At 52.5% G+C, this 22,400-nt stretch overlaps 4 protein-coding genes across 7 annotated transcripts; 2 read left to right on the top strand and 2 right to left on the bottom strand.

Moving 5' to 3' along the window:
• Positions 1 to 836: 836 nt before the first annotated feature.
• On the bottom strand, positions 837 to 2,675 carry LTB4R2 (leukotriene B4 receptor 2). Its single transcript, XM_029239241.1, has one exon. The coding sequence runs from the start codon at positions 1,983 to 1,985 to the stop codon at positions 918 to 920; it is 1,068 nt and encodes a 355-aa protein (XP_029095074.1). The 5' UTR covers positions 1,986 to 2,675; the 3' UTR covers positions 837 to 917.
• Positions 1,805 to 7,484, top strand: CIDEB (cell death inducing DFFA like effector b). 4 transcript variants are annotated; one of them, XM_029239246.1, is made up of 7 exons: positions 1,805 to 2,032; positions 3,712 to 3,831; positions 4,452 to 4,600; positions 4,934 to 5,078; positions 6,208 to 6,357; positions 6,598 to 6,788; positions 6,911 to 7,484. In XM_029239246.1, exons 3-7 carry the CDS (start codon positions 4,560 to 4,562, stop codon positions 7,041 to 7,043), a joined length of 660 nt encoding a protein of 219 aa, XP_029095079.1. In that variant the 5' UTR covers positions 1,805 to 2,032; positions 3,712 to 3,831; positions 4,452 to 4,559; the 3' UTR covers positions 7,044 to 7,484. The 4 variants fall into 4 exon arrangements, with proteins under 4 accessions (XP_029095079.1, XP_029095076.1, XP_029095078.1 ...); XM_029239243.1 differs by having other exon boundaries at positions 3,712 to 4,600; XM_029239245.1 differs by lacking the exon at positions 1,805 to 2,032 and having other exon boundaries at positions 2,791 to 3,831.
• On the bottom strand, positions 7,467 to 13,623 carry NOP9 (NOP9 nucleolar protein). Its single transcript, XM_029239239.1, has 10 exons — positions 13,285 to 13,623; positions 12,624 to 13,067; positions 11,449 to 11,559; positions 11,063 to 11,204; positions 10,125 to 10,317; positions 9,346 to 9,486; positions 8,812 to 8,937; positions 8,410 to 8,646; positions 8,091 to 8,196; positions 7,467 to 7,741 (listed from the first exon to the last, which is right to left on the bottom strand). Exons 1-10 carry the CDS (start codon positions 13,529 to 13,531, stop codon positions 7,584 to 7,586), a joined length of 1,905 nt encoding a protein of 634 aa, XP_029095072.1. The 5' UTR covers positions 13,532 to 13,623; the 3' UTR covers positions 7,467 to 7,583.
• A 57-nt stretch (positions 13,624 to 13,680) lies between these two features.
• On the top strand, positions 13,681 to 21,418 carry DHRS1 (dehydrogenase/reductase 1). The gene is made up of 9 exons (XM_029239521.1): positions 13,681 to 14,146; positions 14,431 to 14,604; positions 15,798 to 15,941; positions 16,085 to 16,164; positions 19,268 to 19,400; positions 19,714 to 19,860; positions 20,409 to 20,478; positions 20,766 to 20,846; positions 21,029 to 21,418. Exons 2-9 carry the CDS (start codon positions 14,455 to 14,457, stop codon positions 21,163 to 21,165), a joined length of 942 nt encoding a protein of 313 aa, XP_029095354.1. The 5' UTR covers positions 13,681 to 14,146; positions 14,431 to 14,454; the 3' UTR covers positions 21,166 to 21,418.
• The last annotated feature ends 982 nt before the right edge of the window (positions 21,419 to 22,400 follow it).

The raw sequence follows: 22,400 nt of genomic DNA, 5'->3' as shown, positions 1-22,400 counted from the left end.
CTGGAGGGAGCATGCTTAAGCCATCGCGTAATTGTTGCCAAAATCTTGGCTCCCTGTCCACCAATGCCGAATAGAAATACGGAGACCAAAGTCTGGAGGAAATAGAAAAGAGTGGCTTTATTCCTTTGGCCAGGCAAGAGGGAAACACAGCAGGCTAGCACCTCAAGAACTGTGCCCTGCCTCTCCTGGGGGATTACAGAGGGTCTTATAGGTAGAACTTGCAGTCCAGGGTAAGTGATAAGGATCAAAGTGGTGAAGGTTTTGCATTCTGCTTCTTCTTGCAATATTTTAAAACGGCCACAGCTAGCAAAAGGCAACCGGGTCTGGTGTCCCTGAAGTTATCGTCCCGTGACCTTCTTTTAATGCTGCGAGAGAGTGTAGGGGGGAGAAGAATGCCAGGTGCAGAGTATAATTCCTATGGAATCAGAGAGTAATTAGCTTTGTTTAGCTTTGTGAAGGACAAGTCTAGCTACAAGTGTTTGTTAGTAGTAACAGCTAACGAGTAACCAAGATTGCTTAACTCTTTCAGGCCTGTTTATGCTGTTTCCCCAGCCTGTTCATTGTTTGCTTATTTTCCTTGCTTATCAGAAAAGTCTCATTTCTATTTTTGCTGAAACATAATGACCACCCAGTGTATTTCACAATAGCTATTGGCAACAAGTAAGCAGCTCTGGCACCTGGGCACATGCCAACCTGCAAGTACATGATACTCCTTAACACTGACCATCACCACTCAAAGTCCCTCAGTTTGAGGAACCTGGGCCTGCCCCAGATGTATGATAATTCTGCCCAGACAGGTCAAAACTATGGTCAGAGAAGGATCCCCAAACCGTCCACAGTGGTTCCCTGAGTTCTGGGAGGCGATGTAAGGGGATAGGGGAGAGCAGGCCCGGTTGTAGGGTTTGACGTCAAGGGTGTCATCCCTGACTGTCCCTCTCCGCCCCGCCCCCAGGGTCTCCATTGCCATGGCCCTGCCCCAGCACTTTGAGCCGAGGGGTAGCTCGGAGCTCCATGGCCCCCACCCTAGACTGGACGCCCCATCGGGCCTCTCTGGAGCCCTCGAAGAGCCGCGTGAGGAAGCGGGGACCCGCCCGGGGCAGTAGATCCCCGGCGGTGAAGAGGTAGAGCAGCGGGTTGACGCTGGAGCTGAAGAAGGCCAGAGCCGTGGTTCCGGCTCGCGCCGCCTGGCCCGCCCCGCCCAGGCTCGCCAAGGCTCCTTCGGGCGGAGCCAGCGCGGCGAGCGCCTGCAGCACGTTGACAGCGTGGTAGGGGGCCCAGAGCAAGCCAAAGGCCAGCACGATGGCGCCCACCAGCCGGCCCACCCGCGCCCCGTGCCGCCTGGCGCCCCAGCGGGTGCCCCGCAGCCGCACCAGCGTCACGCCGTAGCAGCCGAGCACCAGCCCGAAGGGCAGCACGAAGGCCGTCAGGGTCTCCAGGCTCAGGTGGGCGGCGGCGTGGGCGGGCGACGGGTGGCACAGCTGGCACACGCGGTCCGCCCAGAGGTGGCGGTACACGGCGGCCGGGCTGGCGAGCACCAGGGCGGCCAGCCAGACGGCCAGCAGCAGGCGGCGGGCCAGGGCCGGGCTGCGCAGCCGGGGCGCCAGGAAGGGGCGGGTGACGGCGAGGCAGCGCTGCAGGCTGAGCAGGCCGGTGAGCAGCACGCTGGCGTACATGCTGAGCGCGCACACGTAGTACACGGCCTTGCAGCCCGCCTGGCCCAGCGGCCAGGCCTGCCGGGTCAGGAAGGTCACGAAGAGCGGCGTGAGCAGTAGCACCGAGCCGTCGGCCAGCGCCAGGTGCAGCACGAGCGTGGCCGCCAGCGGTCGCCCCCGTGCGGGCCGCCAGCCCGCCAAGCTCCACACCACGAAGCCGTTGCCAGGCAGCCCCAGCAGCGCCGCCAGCAGCAGGAAGGCCGTGCCTGTGACCCGCGAGGGCTTCCAGCTCAGCAGCGTCTCGTTCCCCGGGGGACCGTAGCAGACCGACATCCCTAGGCGCCTACGGGAGGCTGGAAAGAGCCATGGAGCGCTTTCAGGTGGGGCAAAAGCCCACGTTACGCCTGATGCCGGTGAGAAGGGACTGTGCCTTCCTCACTCCTCTGCAGCCTGCCTCTCTTCTGTCTGGGAGCTTCTGTCTCTTCCTCCAGGACCCCAGACCCAGCTCAAACACTGCTTCCTGGAACCCAAATCCCCTGCTCTGGGTCAGCCGACCACCCCAGTCCTGACTCCCAGGTTGTCACTGCCTCCACCTTCCACCCTCCTAACCTGGCCTCTCCTTCTTCGTCCAGCCCCGTTGCCTATACCTCAGGGCAAAAGTGAGTGGAAGGGAGTATGGTCTCATGGGCAGATCTACTTACCCAGCTGGAAGCGAGCAGGGTTGGGGGCCCTCCAGGGGCCTGGGGAAGCCCAAAGGCAAAGGGGCAGTGGGCCAGGTGCCTAATCCTGTCCTGTGCCTGTCAGGTTGTCAGAGGGTGAGGCGAAAACAGGGAGGGACAAGATGGGGCTCCTCTCAGGCCTTTCCTGGGGCCCCTCCCTCACCCTGCTGCTTCCCATCACTAACACGTCCAGGCGTGTGAGAGCCCGCCTCCCCAGGAAACAGGATAAGCTGAAGGGGTGCAGATAAGGTTCCCTGGTCGTGTGGGTGAGTAGGGACACTGCCAGATCCTGCCCCTGGGTCCTGCTTCTGCGCTCATCCCTCCCCACCCCCTGCCCCCCACCCTCTGGTCCCAATCCTCCCACCCTGCAGCTCTTATGCTGTCTGGCCGCTCTTGCCTGCACTCAGCAGAGAAGGCGACCCAACTCCTCATTCCCCCAGCTGCTCTACCTTTGCCTGTTTTCAGACTCGTGACCCTGAGACTCAGACTCCTGAGCCCCCTTTTTCCTCAGCTTCCTACCTACCCCTCTCACCTCTTGCCTTGGACCCTGCCCCAGTCATTCTGCCCTCACACCTCTCAGTGGGCTGTCAATGGCAGCTTTCAGTGTAAAGCATAGGTTAAGTTCCAGGCGGAATGGGAGATGCATGGAGGTGTGAGGGGCTTATAGCCTGGTTGAGGAGTCCTAACTGACAACCATGAAGAGGCCACACTGCCAGGCTGCACCAGGATACAACGCAAGGAAAAAGGAAAGGGCGCAGTGTAGAGACTTACTTCTCTAGGTCGTGAGGTTGGGCAAAGCTTGGAAAGGAAGAAATTTGGTAGATTGATGAAATTTAGGGAAAGGGAAAAAAGGCTTCTGCCCAGTCAACAGCCAGAAGGGGGTTCCTTGGGAGCCAGGGCACCAGTCTTGTCTCAGTTTGGGTTCCCTCCAGAGCAGAGCCTGAGTCGAGGACATGGGTAATCTGGTATTTGGGGAGTCAGGTCGGGAAGCAGGAGTGAGAGAGCAGGGGAAGAGAGGGAAGAGGAAAACCAGTAAGAGTGTATTATTGAATTCCAATATTCAGTGGGCATCAGGAACCTCTGAGTGCACAAAATAACTTCCAGAAAGAGAGAAGATGGGCGTTTATGGCCAGCTCACATTCCCCATTGTTTGAGGGTTGTCCTAGAGGCATTAATGCCCTTATACACACTTGCAGCCTGTACTTGTCAGGGGGCTGAGTGGGCTGCTACAGCTTCAGATAAGACTCCTGGGCAAGAAATCAAGGAGACTTATGCTCATGTGAGGGATTCACTGACAGTGAGAGTCTGAGCTTCCTCACAACTGTTCATCACAACTGCAGCTGAAATCAGAGATGGGACACGGGGCACCGAATGCTAAAGTCCTGATGTCATCAAAGGACCCATCCCCTCTTCCGCCTTCCACATCTCCTTCATGCCTATAAAGTGGCCAATGGAGAAAGGTGAGAGAATGACTAATCCAGTGCAGCTGAAGCCGGCAGTTCTTCTGAAGAGAAGTGTTGAGCCAGCCCCTCCCCTAGCCCACAGAGGGAAGAGCATGAAAGAGGAAGGCCAGGGTCCCAGACAGGATCCTGGTGATTCTGGACCCATGGATCAGGACCCATCCTCCCCTTGCACCCCACCCAGGCACACTGCCTGGAGGTGTCCTATTTTCTCCAAGCCCTGCCCGTCCTCAGCACGGCCTCCCTGTTCCTAAAGCTGCAGTTCATGGCTTTTTCAGTAGGTGGCAGCACATACAGAGCAAATCACATAACTAGCTTCACACAGATTGGGAGCCAGGAGAAATTGGCCCTAGAAATTACCTCAATATAAAGAAACACACCGGATATCACATTCCATCCAATTACATAGTTCCCATGTACCCTCACATCACACACTGCCACCAGAGACACACACACAAACTTCCATGGCTTTTGCTGGACATATCTGGGCCTCGATCCTTCCTCCACCACCCCCCTTGGCCCTTCCCCTCCTCCCTCCCCTTGGACTTTGCCCTTCTCACTGGCCAGGCAGGGGGGCCAGAGTCCGGGCTTGACTCATACCCCACCTCGCTGGGGCTAAGATCCCAGCTCTGTAACAGAAAACACCACCACTTCAGCTCCAACCCCGCCGAGAACCACCGAGCCCAGAACTCCCGGGAGAGGCAACTCTCCTGCTCCTTCCCTCCACCATGGAGTACCTCTCTGCCCTGGACCCCAGCGGCCTGCTCAGGTGATTTCTAACCCTTCTCTCCACTCTCCAGCTCTGGGGATATAGGCAGGGTGACAAAGCTGCTTTCAGACCCTAGAAAACTTTCGAATTTGTACCCCTTCCCCTCCCTGCCCCTTTTCACAGTGGGCTTGTCCAGCTCCTGAACCGCCACCCCCCTCCCCCCTCCCCGCGCCCAGTCCGTGGTCTCTCCCTCTCTCCCCGAGCTACTTTAATCTGCACACCTAGATCCCTCCCTCCCAACTTCCCTAAAGCTCCAGCTACCCCAGGCCCGTCACCCCCCGCTGCACTCACCAAACCCCTCACTCCTTCTTGACCTTTCTTCCCACCTACCAGGTCAGTAACCAGTATGAGCTCCGATTTGGGCCGTAAGGTCTGGACCTCGGCTCCACCACCCCCGCGACCTTTCCGCGTCTGTGATCACAAGCGGGCCACCCGGAAAGGCCTTACAGCTGCCACCCGCCGGGAACTGCTAGACAAGGTGTGTGGGCCACGTCTCTGGGTTCCAAGAGCAGGCGCAGCCAAGGGGCTAGGGAAGAGTGTGAGCTTGGAATAATGAGCAGGAAGGGCCTCGGCTACATGGCTGCCCCTCCCTCTGAGGGCTAAAAGGGGGGTGAGCCCAGTGGCTTCTGCTGCATTTGAGTCAATTCACTTTTTTTTTTTTTCCAAGGAGTGGGCTTTTCTTTGGGGGTGGGAAAGGAGTAGACAGGGTTGGAGGGATAGATTTCAGAACTCAGTATGGAACGGCAATTTGTATGACAGATCAAATTCAAATCCTGATTCTGCCGCTTCCTAGTGTCAAAACTTGGGAAGTTACTCAGCCTATCAAAACCTCAGTTTCGGGCTTCCCTGGTGGCGCAGTGGTTGAGAGTCCACCTGCCGATGCAGGGGACATGGGTTCGTGCCCCGGTCCGAGAAGATCCCACATGCCGCGGAGCGGCTGGGCCCGTGAGCCATGGCCGCTGAGCGTGTGCGTCCAGAGCCTGTGCTCCGCAACGGGAGAGGCCACAACAGTGAGAGGCCCGCGTACCGCAAAAAAAAAAACGCCTCAGTTTCTTCATCTGTAAAAAGGGTACAATAATACAACTACCTCCTAGGGCTGCTGAAAGGAGTAAAAGAGAATAATGTATGTAAAGTGCTACATAGATACTTGACACTAGTGAAGACTCAAAAAGGTTAAAAGTCATTATTACTGAAAATAGTTCTGAAGAACTCTGTGAGGGTCGGGGAGAGTGAGGTGGGACACTGGAGATAAGACCCCGTCGTGACAGGCCCCATCAGCATAGTGCCTATACCCATTCAAGAGAAACTGGCTAGCTTTTCAATTCCTAACCAGTAGGCATGGCTTGGAGGGAAGCTGAGAGAGATGACAGTGACATGGTAGGAGCAAAGCAGGAACAAATAGGAAAAGGACAGCCCCTAGTGAGGGTCCCCCAACAGCTAAAGAACACCGTGAGCTAGAGCCATTAGAAGGGATGGCAAAGCACCAGGAAGGAGAGTTGGGATATCAGTCAGCATCTAGGGTCAACCGTTGGGTGCTGGGCAGCTGGACAGGGAAGGGGCATGGGATAAGCGCTGCCCCTTCCCTCCTACTTCTTGCCACTGGGCAGGCACAGGAGACTCTGATGCTGAGTGGAGTGCTAACGCTGGTGCTGGAGGAGGATGGGACCACAGTGGAGAGCGAGGACTTCTTCCAGCTGCTGGAGGATGACACATGCCTGATGGTGCTGGAGTTGGGACAGAGCTGGAGCCCCAGCAGGGTGAGAGGCCCGCCCTGGGGCTGCTTAGGCCGCTGATCCTTTCTGTCTCTCCCAAGCCTCTTCTGCTGCCTAACCCTGATCTTGGGGGCAGAGGCCACGGGAGAGGTGAGGAGTTGTCGAGGACCCCTTATAGTGGACCAACAGTCCAGGCAAGGGTGGGTCTGTCCTAGTGCTGACAGGGATTAGTGGTGAGTGTCAGTATGTGAGGGTCCATTGCACCAATGTGGGGGGCCCCTACAGAGTGGGGTGCTGTCGTATGGCCTGGGCCGGGAGAAGCCCAAGCACAGCAAGGACATCGCCCGCATCACCTTCGACGTATACAAGCAAAACCCTCGAGACCTCTTTGGCAGCCTGAACATCAAAGCCACGTTCTACGGGCTCTACTCCATGAGCTGTGACATTCAAGGACTCGGCCCAAAGAAAATACTCAGGTTAGAGACCAACATGTCACACTTCCCCACCCCTACGGCTGCACTCCCCTACCCTGTTAGCTCTCCCCTGTGGAGAACCCCCAGACCCCACCCCGTGACTTCTTCTTGTCTCTGCCCTTCAGGGATCTCCTCCGATGGGCCTCCGCACTGCTGCAAGGCCTGGGCCACATGCTGCTGGGAATTTCCTCCACCCTTCGTCATGCAGTGGAAGGGACTGAGCGGTGGCAGCGGCAGGGTCGCTTCCAACCCTACTGAGAAGGGGCTCTGAGCTTCTGCCCCTAGACTCATTCCAAGAGACAGACTGTAAGGACTGTGACAGCGTCAAGTTTGGGGCCTACACACAGTGCAGGCTCACTAACCCGCCTGTTTTCCCCAGTCTTCTGATCCCATAGTGACAGGCCCATCAGCCTAACGCCTTCCACCCCAGCCTATACCCATTGCTGAAGAATACTATCCATTCCTAGCCATCTTTGCAGCCTCCCACTTACCCTGAAAGGCCACAGCCTGTCCACAGGCATCTGGATCCCACCCTGATTGCTGCTACATCTAGAGGTCCTTACCACTCCCCTCCTGTCCCTAAGCTCCCCAGTGCCCTGAAGAAAGCCCTCTCTAACTTTACCTTGAGATCTCTATTTCTTTGTACCCTTCCCCCACAAAATAACAAAGGTGTTTCCAGTAAAAATATAAAAACGTTTATCAATAAGACTTTTGACTCCAGTTTAAACTAGGAACAGGACAGAATAGATACTCCATTTCCCCGTGCCCCATGAACACCCAGTCCCAGATCCAAAGGCCTTAGTCTTCAAGTATTGAGTTCAAGGCCCGCCTCCGCTTGGCCACCGCCCCCTGCTGCTGTTCCCAAGCCTCTCGCCGCTTCAGAAAGGTAGTCAGGGCCACGTTTCGAGCTACATGGTGGCCAAAAGGGTCCCTTATCAGCTCCTGGTTCCGCGCCCCTGCAAAGGGAACCATTCGTGTTCAGTATCACCATGCAGTCACCCACCCATCCTTGAAGAGACTCTACTTGGGGTGAAAGTCCCTCCATTTTTTTGGAACCCTGGGTCTGCCTCAGGATAGAGTTAACACCTCACTGTCCAAAGAAGAGAAGTCAGGAGGAGGGGTGGGAGCACAGGGCTGCACAGTCCGCAGAGGGGCAGGGGAGAACAGACTGCCAAGAACCCGTGGCCAAGACCACCCTTTGGAACTGAAGTCTCTGCTTAATTTAGGTCCATTCCCAGCCACCCAGCTCTTTAGAGTGAGGAAAGGAGACATTTGGAAAGGTCAAAGATTGGTGCTGGTACTCACCCAGCTCAGCAGCAATTTCCTTCCGGGCCCCCAAGGCTGCCCCACTCCAGATGGCATCAAGCACACGGCTGCCGTGGCGACTACAGGCCAGAGCCACATACTGTCCCTGCATTGAGACAAGCAAGGTAGGGCCCTCTAGGGCAGTCCACAGAAGTGTGTTGGGTGGGGGTGGGCATGAGGGCTGAAGTTCAGAGGCTGAGTTGAAGCAGTCTAGGAACTACACATCCTCTCTGTGACTCTGAAGCACAGTCCTGGGGGAAGCTCACATTCTCTAAATGGAGGATGGCAGAGGAATCAAAGCAGAAGCCAGAAATCTAACCTTTAGGGTCTTCAGCACCCGGCGGCACTGCTTGCGTGTCACGGAGGGGCTGGTCAGGACAGCATCAAGCACATGGGAACCAGCAGGGCTTTGGGCCAGAGTCAGAAGCTGTGGTCCTGTCAAGGCACCCAAACTTCGAAGTATAATACCAGGACTGGAGAAGTGCAGCAAATGCTGGAGCAGTAGAGACCCAAGGACTGTCACTTCCCCCAGGTCCCTGGCGGTGGCCATTTCTACCTGGAAGGACAGAGACAGGGAATTAGGAGGCAGCCACCAAACTGCCACCTTCACTTGGATGAAGCCAGAGATCTCACCACCCTCACCTCAGTGGTGAGGGGCTTCCTAAGCCCTGGGAGGCCTGGTCCCCAGTTAGTCACAGGTTTGGCCTCTCCCCTACCTCACCTGGTGCTCTGCGGGCACTGCCCCCTCCTCCTCTGCCAGTCCATAGTACACCTCATAAGTCATCAAAGTGGCAAAGAGAGGCACACAGGCCACTTGCCGGGAAGAGGGCTCTGCACAGTGGAACGCCTAGAAAGGAAGACAAAACATGAAACTGAGAACTAACCTCAAGTAATTCATCCCTAACCTCAACTTCCCAGACAGGGGATAGCATTCAGGACAGATGAGAATGCCTAACTCCACAAGAACATAAGCTGCATGCGGACAGGATCTCATCTGCCTTGCTGTATCCACAGCCTCCATATATGTAACGGGCTGAATAAATATTTATTCCTTAAAACTTCTCTCTCTGTCCTGGGAGACTATTTTCATTCCAGGGCCATGAGATGGTTTTGGCTTCATTTCCCCCTGTATCTGTGAACTCCCTGGGCACTAGACCTCTTGGGTCCACAGATATAACGACTGAAGATTAGCTAAGTCCTAGCAGGTAGAATTTGAACTGAGGGCATAAATGGGTTGCGGGTAACCACCACTCACCTCCAACAACAGCTGTAGGACCTGGGCTTGGTGGATCCCAACTCTGTGGCAGGCCCCGACCAGGGCAATGACTACCCCTGAGTGACCCTGAGCCAGCACAGCTTCCAGGGCAGGGCTTAGCTCCTCAAACACGGGGGACAGCTGAGGGGAGACATGGGTTAAAGAATCTGGCATTCTGGTAACAGTGGGCTGAGTTATTGAGATAAATCTTCCTGCCAAAAACAACTAAAAATGCTAGATAAAACATAAAAGCATTGCCAATAACAGGACTTTGGTTTGGATGGATAAGGAAGGTCCAGAACAAAGGGGCAGTCTTAGAGGTGTGGCCTCCCATGGGGAGGGGATTGTAAATGGCCATACTCTCAGGATAAGGGAGGACTAGAATTAAACCTCCCCTTCTACCCTAGATCTCAACCCATGAGATCCCAGGGAAACATGCCTTGGCACTAAGCAGCAAAGGAAATGAGAAGCTAGGACAGCAGCTCCAGTGCTCATATGGATTTGTAGCCAAGTACCCAGAGACTGCGCGAGCCACGGAAGCTCAAGCTGAGAACTTGAATTACGCCGGTCTCCTGCTGGCATTGGCACCTGAGAGAAGCCAAAGCAAATCCTTTCTGGGAAGAAGGCACCTTTACCCTAAGCTCTGGGAAGCCTCCAGGAATAACTTCTCAAGGGGAATGGCCAGTACACTGTTGAAAATACAGACGTAGGCATACAATAAAGCAAGTCCCAACGAACAAGAACTAAAAGGAACGGACTCAGCCAAGTTCCTGACTCACCAGCTCAGGAGTGGTGATAGCATCCAGGAAACGTTGCAAAGGGAAGTTAGCAATAGGATGTGCAGCCAGGGTCTGCAGCTGTCCTTGGAAGTGATCCTCAAAGAGGCTCTGGAGCCTTGGGGGCTCCGACACCAGCAGCACCTGCTCCAGGAGTCTGGAGCTCGTCTGATCGCGCAGAAATAGCAGTAGGGGACTGGGGACAAGGAGAGGGTGATCAGGTAGTCTTCACTTCACTTCATCCAAAATAACCACATCTTACCATGGTGATCATTTTGAAGTGTACTGAAATAGCAAATCATCACGTTGTGTGACAGGAACTAACACAGTGTTGTACGTCAATTATACTTCAAAAACAAACAAACTTATAGGAAAAGAGGTCAGATTTGTGTTTACCAGAGGCGGGGGCCCTGGGGGTAAGGGGAACTGGCGGAAAGCGATCAAAGGTACAAACGTCCAGTTATAAGATAAATACTAAGGATGTAATGTATAACATGATAAATATAACTGACACTAGTGTATGTTTTTACATGAAAGTTGTTAAGAGTTCCATCACAAGGAATAAAAAATTTTTTCCTATTTCTTTAATTTTGTATGTAAACGAGATGATGGATGTTCACTAAACTTATTGTGGTAATTGTTTTGTGAGGTAAGTCAGTCAAATCACGCTGCACACCTTAAACTTACGCAGTGCTATATGTCAATTATATCTCAATAAAACTGGACAAAAAAATAACACGGCTATATACATATATATCTCATATATATACCTCATATATATATATCTCATATATATATTTCATATATATACATATGTACACATACACACATACACAGAATGAAAACCTTCGTCTTTTAAAACAAACAAACAAAATACCCATATCATGTCATTCATTTCACACAGCCCACCACCTTGGTCGATCCTGAGGCCCTGTCCATACCTGCCATCTGCTGAGGAATTGCGGCTACTCAAGTAGCCCATCACAGCATTGCAGAGGTGGGCACAAAACTGGGGCAGCTTGCGGTGTAAGATCTGTAAGGCTACTTGAAGGCAGAAGCTGGAGATCTTGTCAGTGATAAACACTGTGGGGGAGGGCAGAAATAATAAAAGCGGCTTTCCCAAAATCCAGACAACCTATAAAACCTCAGATCTCAGACAACAAGATTCAAGGGACTATGGACACAAATGGTCTACACAGGGACTTTACAACATCAAACCAGATAAGATTTGAAAAGAAGAGGGATAAGACTGATCAAAATAAGAGCCTTGTTTGATGATCATCACCTCCAAAAAAGATCCCAGATTTCCTCTTATTTCCCTCCTTACCAGCAATGTCCTTCAGAAAGCAGGAGCTCAGGTTCTGAAGACAATTCAAGAAGGTTTCAGGGACCTCGAAATCGGTTGCCTTACATTCCCGAGATGGGGCCCTTTGTGCTTCTGAAGGAAGATCAAGAACGTATGCAGTGGTGAGATCACAAACTGCCATCCAGGAGGAAGAATAATTCCATAGTTGAACAAGGATTTGGCTTGGAGATGCGGAACACATACAACTCAGTTGGTACAACTGAATGTCTCGTCTCGTCTGGATGACTGAACTGAGACTACATATCCGTTTTAATTTCTCTAAGAAACTTCAACCAGCTCCCCCACGGTCCATAGGAGATAGTCCAAACTCCTCAGTCAGGAGTTCAAGGTGTTCCAAAATCAGGCCTCACCTAAACTCACTATCTTATTTCCCAATGTTTTTCAAAATGTAGGTCTGCTGCCTATGAGTGTATTACGAAATCAATCTAGTGGGTCTCAACCACCTTTTTTTTTTTTTGGCCGCGCTGCGTGGCCTGCGGGATCTTATTTCCCCAACCAGGGATCGAACCCGCGCCCCCTGAAGTGAAAGCACAGATTCTTAATCACTGGACCGCCAGGGAAGTCCTAAGCATTTTTTTTTAATGTAACACACAAAATAAAATGAAAAAGGAGGGAACTCCCTGGCAGTCCAGTGGTTAGGGCTCCAAGCCTGCACTGCACGGGGTACAGGTTTGATTGGTCGAGGAACCACAAGCCGCGTGTGGTTCAGCAAAAAAAAAAAAAAAAAAAAAAAGGGGGGGGAAGAAAATATCAGAGTGGGTTGCATGTAGTAAGGGTATTGTTTCCTGACGTTTTGCTTGAATCCAGTATGTGTATATATACACATATGTATGTCGAGTCATGTTCAAAAAACTTTTCCATACTGTGAGTTCTGGTTAAAAAAAAGTTTGAAACGCAATGCTCAAGTGAATCATCTCTTCCACTTGCCCCCATTCTTCTAACAGCTGTTCCCTAAGCACACCTATGCATCCTCACCTCTGGGCCTCTACGCACACTAATCTTTGGCCTGATATCCCTGACCTAATTTCTCTGCTAATTCTTTAAGGTCAGGAAGAAATCTTCTGCTTATTCTCTCCTTCTGAACTTCCTAAACTCTCCTTCCCTCTGGGTCCCTATCCCTTTCTTGTAATACTTACCAGGTAACTGGGAGCCACGGTGCCTGGCTCTCTCAGACTCCAGAAGAGTCCCTCCCAATACCTGCAGCAAAGTTCTGACCACGAAGCTGCCACGTGTGTCTCCACAGTAGAAAAGAAAATCATCACACACCTCAGCGGCTAGTCCCAGGCCCAGCTCCTCCAGGGCCTCCAAAGGACCATCCTTCCCATCCTCCTCCGCCTCCTCCTCCGCAGGGTTCCCTAGCAATCGAGGCAGCTGCAGCAAAGCGCTTTGCAATACATGGACCCCACATCGATGACAGGCCACAAAGCGCAAGTTGGGCCGCAGAGCAGCCCATACTCGACACAGCGGTTTCAGGGGACTGAACCCCAACAGTTCCTGCAGCATCTCACTACCAGCCCTGTTTGTGGCCAAGGCTAGGGCCTGAGCCTCCACTTCTTTCAAAACATTGTGCACCATCAGCTCTGGGAAAAAACAAGAAAAGAAATACATTAAAGAGAATGAGAGGAGGCTAAGGTTATGTTCCATCACTTAACCAAGGGGGTGGGGAGGGAGGAAGGGGATACAGGAGATGAAACTAAGTCCTCACACCCTGGGGACCCACGAGAATGTCCTTACCGGTCCTGGATTTTATGCCCAACTAAGTGCCTCCCTTGATCCCACCCCAAAGTTGCTCCCTACCTCGTTCTTCTCCCGTCTCGGGGACCTCTTTCAGCGCGGATAGCGCCCGGCGGAAATACCCCAGAGCTTCTGGGCTCAGGTGAGGGTGCGCATCCGGAGCCGGCTCTGAGCGCCCATCCGGAGGCGGGCAGGGTTGTCGCTGGCGGCCTGGTGGGGGGCGCCCCGAGCCCTTGGCTCCGCGCCCTCTTTTGCCACCAGCGGGGAACCGGCGCCCCGCCTGGTGGGGGGAGCGCGGAACCAGCCCCATGAGTGCTTCGGCACCTCTCCGCCAGCAAAGGCTTCCTTAGCCGCAGGGGGAACCTCAAGCACTCGCGTACGGGCCGGGGCCGGGCAGAGTTTAGTCACGCCCGCGCGCTCAGGGCGCAGCGTTACACGTCATAGCCCCGCGACTGCCGCTCCGCGGCGGGAGTGGCTGAGTTTCAGGATCGCCCAGCTCTCGCTTGCCAGTGCTGGCTCCTACCGGTCATTGCCCCGGACCCGCGGAGTACTCTTTGATCCTCCCCTCCGCGTCGCCAGCGGAAACTGGGTCAGAACGCGGACTTCCACCCCAGCCTCGTACTCTGACCCCGTAGTTGTCACCTCGTCCCGCTCCCGCGGCCAGAATTAAAGTCCTCGACTTCGAGAACTTTGCGAACGAGGCGGCGCGAGAACTCCAGCAGCAGTACACGTGGCCGGTAAGGGGCGCGAGCGCCCTCCACTTCGGGCTCGGGGTCCCGTGGCCTCGCGCCCACCCCCGACCCGAAAGTCTCGCCTCCGGACCAGCGGCCAGTGCTCCAGAGAGCTCAGGACTCCGCGTGGACGCGCTGGGAGGGACCGCCCCGCTACAGTCTCCCACCCAGTCAGCCCCACTCAGAAAGTCTCAGTAAGTGGCCCCCCTGGACAGCCCCACTTCTTCACTCCTTGGCCTCCCAAAAGGGACAACCAGCCATGTCCTGGGGCCTGCACTAGTTATCCCCCTTCTTCAGTCCTTGGCCTCCCAAAAGGGACAACCAGCCTTGTCCTGGGCCCTGCACTGGTTATCCCCCTCTGAAACTTCTCTCCCATCAAAGGATCTCAGCCTTGGCTCCCCTTCCTATCATTGTCAAGGTCCCCCCTCTGCATATACACTCTGCAGGCTTCCCTCAGAGCAAGTCCTTGCTTCCACAGATTTAACCCCTTCGCTTGTGAGTCATGCCAGCTCCCATGAAGGGCCAAGTGTGCGTGGTTACTGGTGCTTCCAGGGGTATTGGCCGGGGCATCGCTTTGCAGCTCTGCCAAGCAGGTGCCACAGTTTACATCACTGGCCGCAATCTGGACACACTGCAGGCCACTGCTCAGGAGGTGAGTGCTTCTTCTGGGATCCCAGGGGCAGAAACCACCTCAGGGAGCCCTTCCCATTAACCACTCCTCTTAATCCCTTATCTGAAACCAAAATATTCCTCAGTAGACATGAACATTTTTACTCAAAGTGGGATAAGTAAACCCCATAAGTAACTTCAGATCAGGTCATATTTTGCCACCAAGTGAATTTTATGAAAAATCTTGCTGTTTGAGAGCTTCAGAGATTTTGGAGTTGCATCTTAAGAGTTGTGGACCTGTGCTCTTTCTCTGTTTTTGTTAAGACTTTATTGACTTGTACATTTTCACTAGAGTTTTCTACTGAATTTCAGTTAAATAAATACTGGGGTGTGTTTGATAGGCTAGGCACTGGGTGAAGCACTGGGGTTACCAAGATTAGTAAGACGTAACTTCTGCTTTTAAAAGAGAGTCCAGCAGGAAGTCTGAGGCAGAAACGGATCATTTCAATGTAATGTGAATACAGTAAGTGATAAAAGTAATTAATATGAATATGGTAAGTGATAAGTGTGCCCAGAATGCACTGGGAATATGGGTGAGCAGTTAGGCAGGGAGGTCAGAGGGTGGGACCCAGAGCATGGATCTGGAGAATATGATGATTGTTCTTGAATAAGGTGTTCTTTCTCTGAAGTTAGAGGATGGGGGCACATTTGTAGAGGGTGAGGCAGAACAGGAAGTAGAGATAGTTCATGTCTGAGAGCTTTGATTTCTCATTTACCAGGCAGAAGTGTTGGTGGAGTGAGGGTAAGAGGGCTGTGATTTTAAGTTGGGATTCCACATGAGTGGTGAAGAGTGGGAGCTAAGAGCACGTGAAATGGAAATGACTAATAATGAGGAAAAAGATAGATACTCATTTCTCAAGAGCAGCCTCCAAGCCTAATTTGTCCCTCACCCTCCACATGCAGAGTACAATGCCTTGCGCATGGTAGGCCTCAGTAAATGTCTATAGATTTTAAACCTGGGATCCCCATCAACATTACTCTACAATGACAGGACCTAGCATTCCTGAAACTCCTCCAACAGGCACCAGAGGGCAGTATTGCCACCATGTTCCCTCAGCTGCTGGCTGTGAGTCCTATGATTGCCTTCTCAGCTCCCACGCTGGGAGTTGAGGGGAGCTGTGTTGTGTCTCTTACTATGTTCGACGGGAAGCTCATATCCTCTCTAACCCTCTCCAGGCACAATCCCGAGGGGGCCGGTGTGTGCCCGTGGTGTGTGATTCAAGCCAGGAGAGTGAAGTGCGAAGCCTGTTTGAGCAGGTGGATCAAGAACAGCAGGGGCGTCTGGATGTGCTGGTCAACAACGCCTATGCTGGGGTCCAGGTGCTCTTTGAACTTTGACCCCAGCTCCACACTCCTGACCTTTCCCTCTGACCTGAGTCTTCATCCCCACTCATTATCCCTTCCATTATCCAGCCCCTTCCTGCCTTCAAAGCATCCTATTCACCACTCTCCCTGTCTTCCAGGCGATCCTGAACAACACTAAAAAGGCATTCTGGGAAAGCCCCGCCTCCATCTGGGATGATATCAACAACGTCGGACTCAGGTAGGTGCCTCCCCTGCCACGCCGCTAAGGGCCTGGGCTCCCCTCACTCAACCAAGCTGAGGGCCGAGACGTTTTCCCATGTGCCCTCTCCTTTTCCCTCTGATCTTGTCTCTCTTCTCCCTTCTGTCCCATTTGTCCACTAATCTCTAAAGAAGTTTAATCCAGGTGAATCTGTACCTAAGAATGTCAACTTTTGCCTTGTTTCTGTCAGTAATTTTCATCTGAATTTGCCCTTGCCCTCCCTCCTGCCTCATTTTCTTCCCATCCAAATGCATGACCCAGAAGGGAGCCTCTTTCCCTCAGTAAAGCATGCCACCTATAGTCAGTATTTCCGAAGATGGCTAGAGGAGGAAATTGTTTTGTTTTAGATCAGAAGAAGGTCAATAAGGAAGAGTGAGTGCCAGCTATCTTAGCCTTTCCCTCCTCACTCCAGACCCACAGGCAAGGGTACTCCCAAGTCCAAGTTGGGAGGGCAGGGGTGTCATGGGGTTACACATACATCTGGCAAAGGAGTGAGATGAAACACCGCATTAAGAGTTCACCTAGCATGACATACATCAGTTAGGTCTGTGTTTATTGTTGGAAAGAGGGTACCCTCTCAGAAACTACACTGCATGGATGTGATCAGCCACCTGTGGGAGTCACCAAGAGATTATATGCAAATCTACTTCTGAAGCGTCTAAGGACACTCAGGGCTTCTAGTGGCAACCCCAGGGAAGTAGGATTAGAATCCACTTGTCATTTCCCAAGTGGAATAAAGGTTGTGAGGACAGAGGGGGATGGTCAGCCAACAATCAAGAAAAGAAAACCCGGACTTCCCTGGCAGTCCAGTGGTTAAGACTCCACCCTTCCACTGCAGAGGGCATGGGTTCAATCCCTGGTTGGGGAACTAAGATCCCGCATGCCGCATGGCGTGGCCAAAAAAAAAAAAAGAAAGAAAACCCGAAGAGCTAGAAATTGGCAACACCCATATCCTTAACCCTCCAAAGAGAGGGGCCTTCCACACTCTCATCTCCTGCTGGTCAGGGTTTTGAGCCTGTGAAGCAAAGGCCTAGACCCCACCCTGGAGCTCTGATGAATTCTCCAAGGTGAAGGTCACTCTGTGAGCCTCCTGGAAGTGCACCAACATCTGCTTTCACCTCCCACACACACATTCACATTTACTGTGCCTTTCTTCTGCATTGCCTGAGGTCAGGCTTCCTTTTGATACCATACTCTACTTGTTTTCATTTGGAGGGTCCTGTTTCCCTTGCGATACTGGTTACCAAGTATGTGTGTGTTATTTTTTTAAAAATATACTGTGAAGACCAGTACAATCTTACTCCCCTAGTCACCACTGCTTCCTCTTTTGCCTGAGATATAGCTACTGTTAATAGCCTAGTATATATTCTGCCATTCATTTAAATATTCCACTAGGAAGAGATACCATAATTTATCTAACCCCTTATTTGTTGCAACAGTGGAAAATAATTATGTCAAAAAATATGACTTCTTAAAGATTTTAGTAAGCATTATCAAACTGTCCTCTAAAAAGACCCCACCAATTTATAATCTCACAACAGTGAAGGAGGATATCTGTTTCCCCGTGTCCTCAATCATACTGGACAATATCAGGCCACGAGGTCAGGCAAGTTTCGCCATCTAATAGGCCAAAGATATCTGAAGGTGTTTTTTAATTTACACTTCTCTATTATTTGTGAAGTTGAGCTTTTTTTTCTCACTTTTTATTGGTTCTTGATTCTTTTGTGAGTTGTGTTACTAAGTTATTCTTTTCACATCAATTTATAAGAGATCTTTGTACAAGATCTTTAGATTCCTTTGATGTGTGTTTTACAAATATCTTTCTCAATTTATTACTCATTGCTTGCATGTATGCTCTCCTCAGCTATGTATACTTAATTGTGTACACATGTATGTATTTGTACATCTTTCTCTCTATATATATGTTTTACTGTTAAGAAGTCACATTTCTATCTAGGTGTGATACTGAGACAGGTTTTCCCTACCTCAAGTTTATGAACACATCGTCATGCTTTCTTTTAGTGCTTTTGTGCACTCATTTTTTTATATTCAAATATTTTGAGAATGCATTTTAAAACAATAAATGAGGTAGAGAACAAATCACACCCACTAAATAACTGACCAGTTGTTCCAAATCCATTTATTGTTTGGTCCATCTCGCCCCGTTGGTTTGAAATGTTCTGTTTGTAATTCGCTGAATTCTCCTTTACACTTGGATTAATTATTGAGTATTTTGTTTAATTGACTTACTTATGTATTATTATGCCAGTCCTGCATTTTTTTTAACTATTATGTCACTGTACTTTTTTTTTTTTTGCGGTACGCGGGCCTCTCACTGTTGTGGCCTCTCCCGTTGCGGAGCACAGGCTCCGGACGCGCAGGACCAGCGGCCATGGCTCACGGGCCCAGCCGCTCCGCGGCATGTGGGATCTTCCCGGACCGGGGCACGAACCCGTGTCCCCTGCATCGGCAGGCGGACTCTCAACCACTGCGCCACCAGGGAAGCCCCTCATTGTACATTTTAACGCAGGTTGGCTGGGTGAGGGGAGCATATCCCCCTCACCGACACGATGTTACTCTTCCTTCTACAGAATTTTCCTGGCTCTTCTTACACATCTGTTCTCACTGAGCTTTAGATTGTTCTGTTGATCTCTCCAGGAGTCTTACTGAGATATAACTCCCATTGACTGGACCTGTGCATTAGTTTAAGTAGCACTGATGTTTTACACGTTGATTCTTCTAAGCAAATTATGTCTGTACTTGTTCTTTTATATTAAGCAGAACTTTATAGTTTCTCCTTGTAGATCCTATACATTTATTATATTTTATCCCCTGAGCTATTTTAGCTTTGTTATTGCTGTCATGACAGAGTGCTTTTCTTCCATTACAGTCTTCTAAAGATTGCTGTTTCTTAACCTTCGGTGGTTAATATTACCCGTGTCCCTCTCAGAATGTGGCCTCAAGCCCTTGATTCACCAGGTTTGCGGCCTTCTCCTGGATCAGAAGCCATTAGGGGGCAGAAGAAACTTCCCGAGACAGCCCTGAATGTGGTTCATTCCTTCTTCTTTGCCCCACCTTCTAGAGGCCACTACTTATGCTCTGTGTATGGGGCACGGCTGATGGTACCAGCTGGCCGGGGGCTCATCGTGGTCATCTCCTCCATTGGTGGACTGCAGTATTTCTTCAACGTCCCTTATGGCGTGGGCAAAGCTGCGGTGAGGACCCACTGGCACAGGGGTTGGGGACAGTCGTGGTACCCATAGCTCAGGAGAGACAGTCCCCGGTAGTCAGAGTGGTGAGGCTGACTGATCCTCACCTCTTCCTCTGCCCCTGCATGGATGGTTCCTTTGCCTGGGCTCCTCTCAGCTGGCCAGCCTAGGCAGTGCACTGGGGAAGGTGGACAGCTGAGACAGGGCTCCTGGGAAGGCCGGGGGGTTGGGGCATCCTCGGTGGAAGCAGGGAAGGCAGGGGAGGGATGTGACATGACCAGGTGCCCTGGCTCCCACCTGGCCTTCTGTCCCTCTGCAGTGCGACAGGCTGGCTGCTGACTGTGCCCAGGAGCTGCGGCGCCACGGGGTCAGCTACGTGTCGCTTTGGCCAGGGTTGGTGCAGACAGAACTGCTGAAGGAGCACGTGATGAAGGAGGAGAACACTGCCGATCCCCTTGTTGAGCAGGTTGGCAAGGGGAGGGCGAGGGTGGCAGAAAATGTGGGGATCAGCCAGTCCATCCCCACATCCTCCAACCACAAGACAGTAACAACAGAGTAAATACCCAGGTGCTTGTCGCGGCAGGCGCAGGGCTGAGCACTGACACACATTATGTCCTTTTCTCCTGTAAGGGAGACGGTGTCTCCATTTCACAGACGGGGAAACTAAAACTCAGGGAGGCTAAGAAACTTGCTCAAGGTCACATGTGCCATAAGTGGAAAGATTATCCAGCTCCAAAGCCCATGCCCTTGACCTCTGCTCTGAACTAATCTAGAAGGCCCAGACATAATTGACAACCCTACATCCTTCCACTTAGGAAAGGCAGTTGGTCCTGGTCCTGGGGTACAGGGCTCACTGGATGTGGGGAGGAATGTTTCCCGTACCTTCTGAGATGCTGAGTCCTGCAGGTGCAGTGATGAGGGCCTCCGTCTCCTGGACAGAAGCTGAAAGCAGGGAAGGGACTTGGGCAGTGCGCTTGGAAATTAACCCTTCACTTCTCTGCCCCTGTGTTTCAGTTCAAATCTCGTTTCTCATCTGCGGAGACCACAGAAATGAGTGGCAAATGTGTGGTGGCCTTGGCAACAGGTGAAGAGGTTGGGGGCAGCTGGTAACAGGAAAGGGCGTGGAGGATCTTCAGGGTGGTGGCAGCCAGTTCAGGGTCCCGAGCCAGGAATATGCCCTTCTTTTCTCTGGCGTCTGGAGCCCCAAAGGGTCCGACGCCCAGTTTGAGGTGCGGGAGCCTCAGGAACTGGATCCTGGGAGACATGGCCAAGAGCCAGAGGCCCAGGAACCTTCCTAGAAACAGAGAGAAACAAGTCTCGGTAGTGCCCTGGGCCACACCCGGGCCGTCTCAGCTGTCTGTGTGCCCGCAGACCCCCGTATCCTGAGCCTAAGCGGGAAGGTGCTGCCGTCCTGTGACCTGGCACGGCGCTACGGCCTGCAGGACGTTGATGGTAAGAGCTCTGGCCCAGCAGCCAGCCTGGACCTCTCTTCCTTCTCACCCAGCTCACCCCTTCTCCCACTCTCTCTCCCTGTTCCCTCCTCCCTCACCTTCCACTCAGTCTCCTCAGCTGGGGTGGGGGTGTCCGAGGAGTGGGAAGCAAGGGTCTAATCCTTTTTTTCCTGTGGTCCGCAGGCCGCCCCGTCCAGGACTATTTGTCTTTGAGCTCCGCTCTCTCCCATGTCTCCAGCCTGGGCTGGCTGGCCTCCTACTTGCCTGGCTTCCTCCGAGTGCCCAAGTGGGTTATGACCCTCTATGCTAGCAAGTTCTAACCCTCCTGGCCTGACACAGTTCTGCTCCCCTTTGGGCTGAGTGGTTGGCCTATCGCAGTGGAACAAGGCCGCCTTTCCCGCCCACCTGCTGCATACCCTTGATCTGAAGAGACGGCCTCTGCCGTGTGCCCTGGTTGAGCCCTAGGGGCCTTTATAGGTCCTTCTTCAGGTCTTCCTTGCCCCTGCGTTTTACTTTTTGCCTTAATATTGAAAAATGTTTTGGGGGCTAATAAAGGTCTCGTTTCTCCTTCAACTTATTTTCAAGTGCTGATTCTATGCTCAGGAAGGTATTAAGTACTTGAGAGAGAGACCTAATGGTATGCAAAATGTGTAGGTTCTCAAGGATCTCTATCCCCAGCACAAGCCCCTTTACTCCACATCTGTTCCTCCTCTTCCCTGTAGAGCTGCCCATCTCAGGAGCACCTGTCCTTTGGCTCCCATGCCCCAGCTGGGGAGCAGGGTCCTCCACAGCCAGAAGCAGGCACACCCCAGTCCCTCACTGCTTTCCCACTCCCTCATTCCGCCATCTCTTCAGGGATGCCTGCTGCCTTCTAGCTGGGCCTGATCCCTGGTTGAGGCCCAATCCAGGAAGGGCAAGCTCCTTGGTGTTCACAATTTCCCAGAATTTGGGAGGAAAGTACTCTCCAGATCCACGTGAGAGGCAGAAGAGTAGTTGATGACACCGGCACTTCACATCCTCCCTCCTGGGATGGCACCACCTGAACTGCTTTCGGAAGAACTGACTGCAAGAACCCTTTAGGGCTGCCTTTCCTGCTTGGGGTGGGGGTGGGGGGTCTGTCCCAGCCCGAGGCAAGGCAACAGGGTGTGTATTCCAAAGAGGAGCTGAGGGCCACTCTGAGGGTACCTTCCCACCAGCAGCCTCGATGGCCATCAAGGTAACTGGATGGCTGCTGTAAATCAGAGTGGCATAGATAATTTCTAAACTTCAAAAAAGGCAGAGTGAGAGCTGAGGCTTCCCAAGGCTCCCCATAGAGTCTGCAGAAGCTGTGATCTTCCTGTGGCTTTTGGGGGGCCGCCCCCGGTTACTATTCCAGTGGGTGCTGGGGTGGCCCACTGGCGGGTGAAAGCTGGTTGTGTGCATCTCTTCCAGCCCTGCAGTCAGTGACTTGACAGCAGTGGCTTGAATTCAGCCGTGGTGCGAGTATGTGCGGCCCAGGAGTCCACGGCTGCTGCCAGTCAGGCCACTTTTTAAGAGAGAGCCAGCTTCTCAGCGT

The sequence above is a fragment of the Monodon monoceros genome, unplaced genomic scaffold (genome assembly GCF_005190385.1).
Source record: "Monodon monoceros isolate NGI ecotype Baffin Bay Population unplaced genomic scaffold, NGI_Narwhal_1 Super_Scaffold_21, whole genome shotgun sequence".
Lineage (NCBI taxonomy): Eukaryota > Metazoa > Chordata > Mammalia > Artiodactyla > Monodontidae > Monodon > Monodon monoceros.
The sequence above is the reverse complement of the archived record's forward strand: the minus strand, read 5'-3'. Positions and strand labels throughout refer to the sequence as shown.

Coding starts and splice junctions, on each gene's coding strand:
- CIDEB (XM_029239246.1), top strand. CDS start 4,560: ATGGAGTACCTCTCTGCCCTGGACCCCAGCGGCCTGCTCAG. Junction 6,358..6,597: donor AGAGCTGGAGCCCCAGCAGG/GTGAGAGGCCCG, acceptor GGGCCCCTACAG/AGTGGGGTGCTGTCGTATGG. Junction 6,789..6,910: donor GGCCCAAAGAAAATACTCAG/GTTAGAGACCAA, acceptor TCTGCCCTTCAG/GGATCTCCTCCGATGGGCCT.
- NOP9 (XM_029239239.1), bottom strand. CDS start 13,531: ATGGGGCTGGTTCCGCGCTCCCCCCACCAGGCGGGGCGCCGGTTCCCC. Junction 10,318..11,062: donor AATTCCTCAGCAGATGGCAG/GTATGGACAGGG, acceptor CCTTGTCCCCAG/TCCCCTACTGCTATTTCTGC. Junction 7,742..8,090: donor GGAAATTGCTGCTGAGCTGG/GTGAGTACCAGC, acceptor TTCCCTTTGCAG/GGGCGCGGAACCAGGAGCTG.
- LTB4R2 (XM_029239241.1), bottom strand. CDS start 1,985: ATGTCGGTCTGCTACGGTCCCCCGGGGAACGAGACGCTGCTGAGCTGG.
- DHRS1 (XM_029239521.1), top strand. CDS start 14,455: ATGCCAGCTCCCATGAAGGGCCAAGTGTGCGTGGTTACTGGTGCTTCC. Junction 15,942..16,084: donor ACGCCTATGCTGGGGTCCAG/GTGCTCTTTGAA, acceptor CCTGTCTTCCAG/GCGATCCTGAACAACACTAA. Junction 20,847..21,028: donor CGGCCTGCAGGACGTTGATG/GTAAGAGCTCTG, acceptor TGTGGTCCGCAG/GCCGCCCCGTCCAGGACTAT.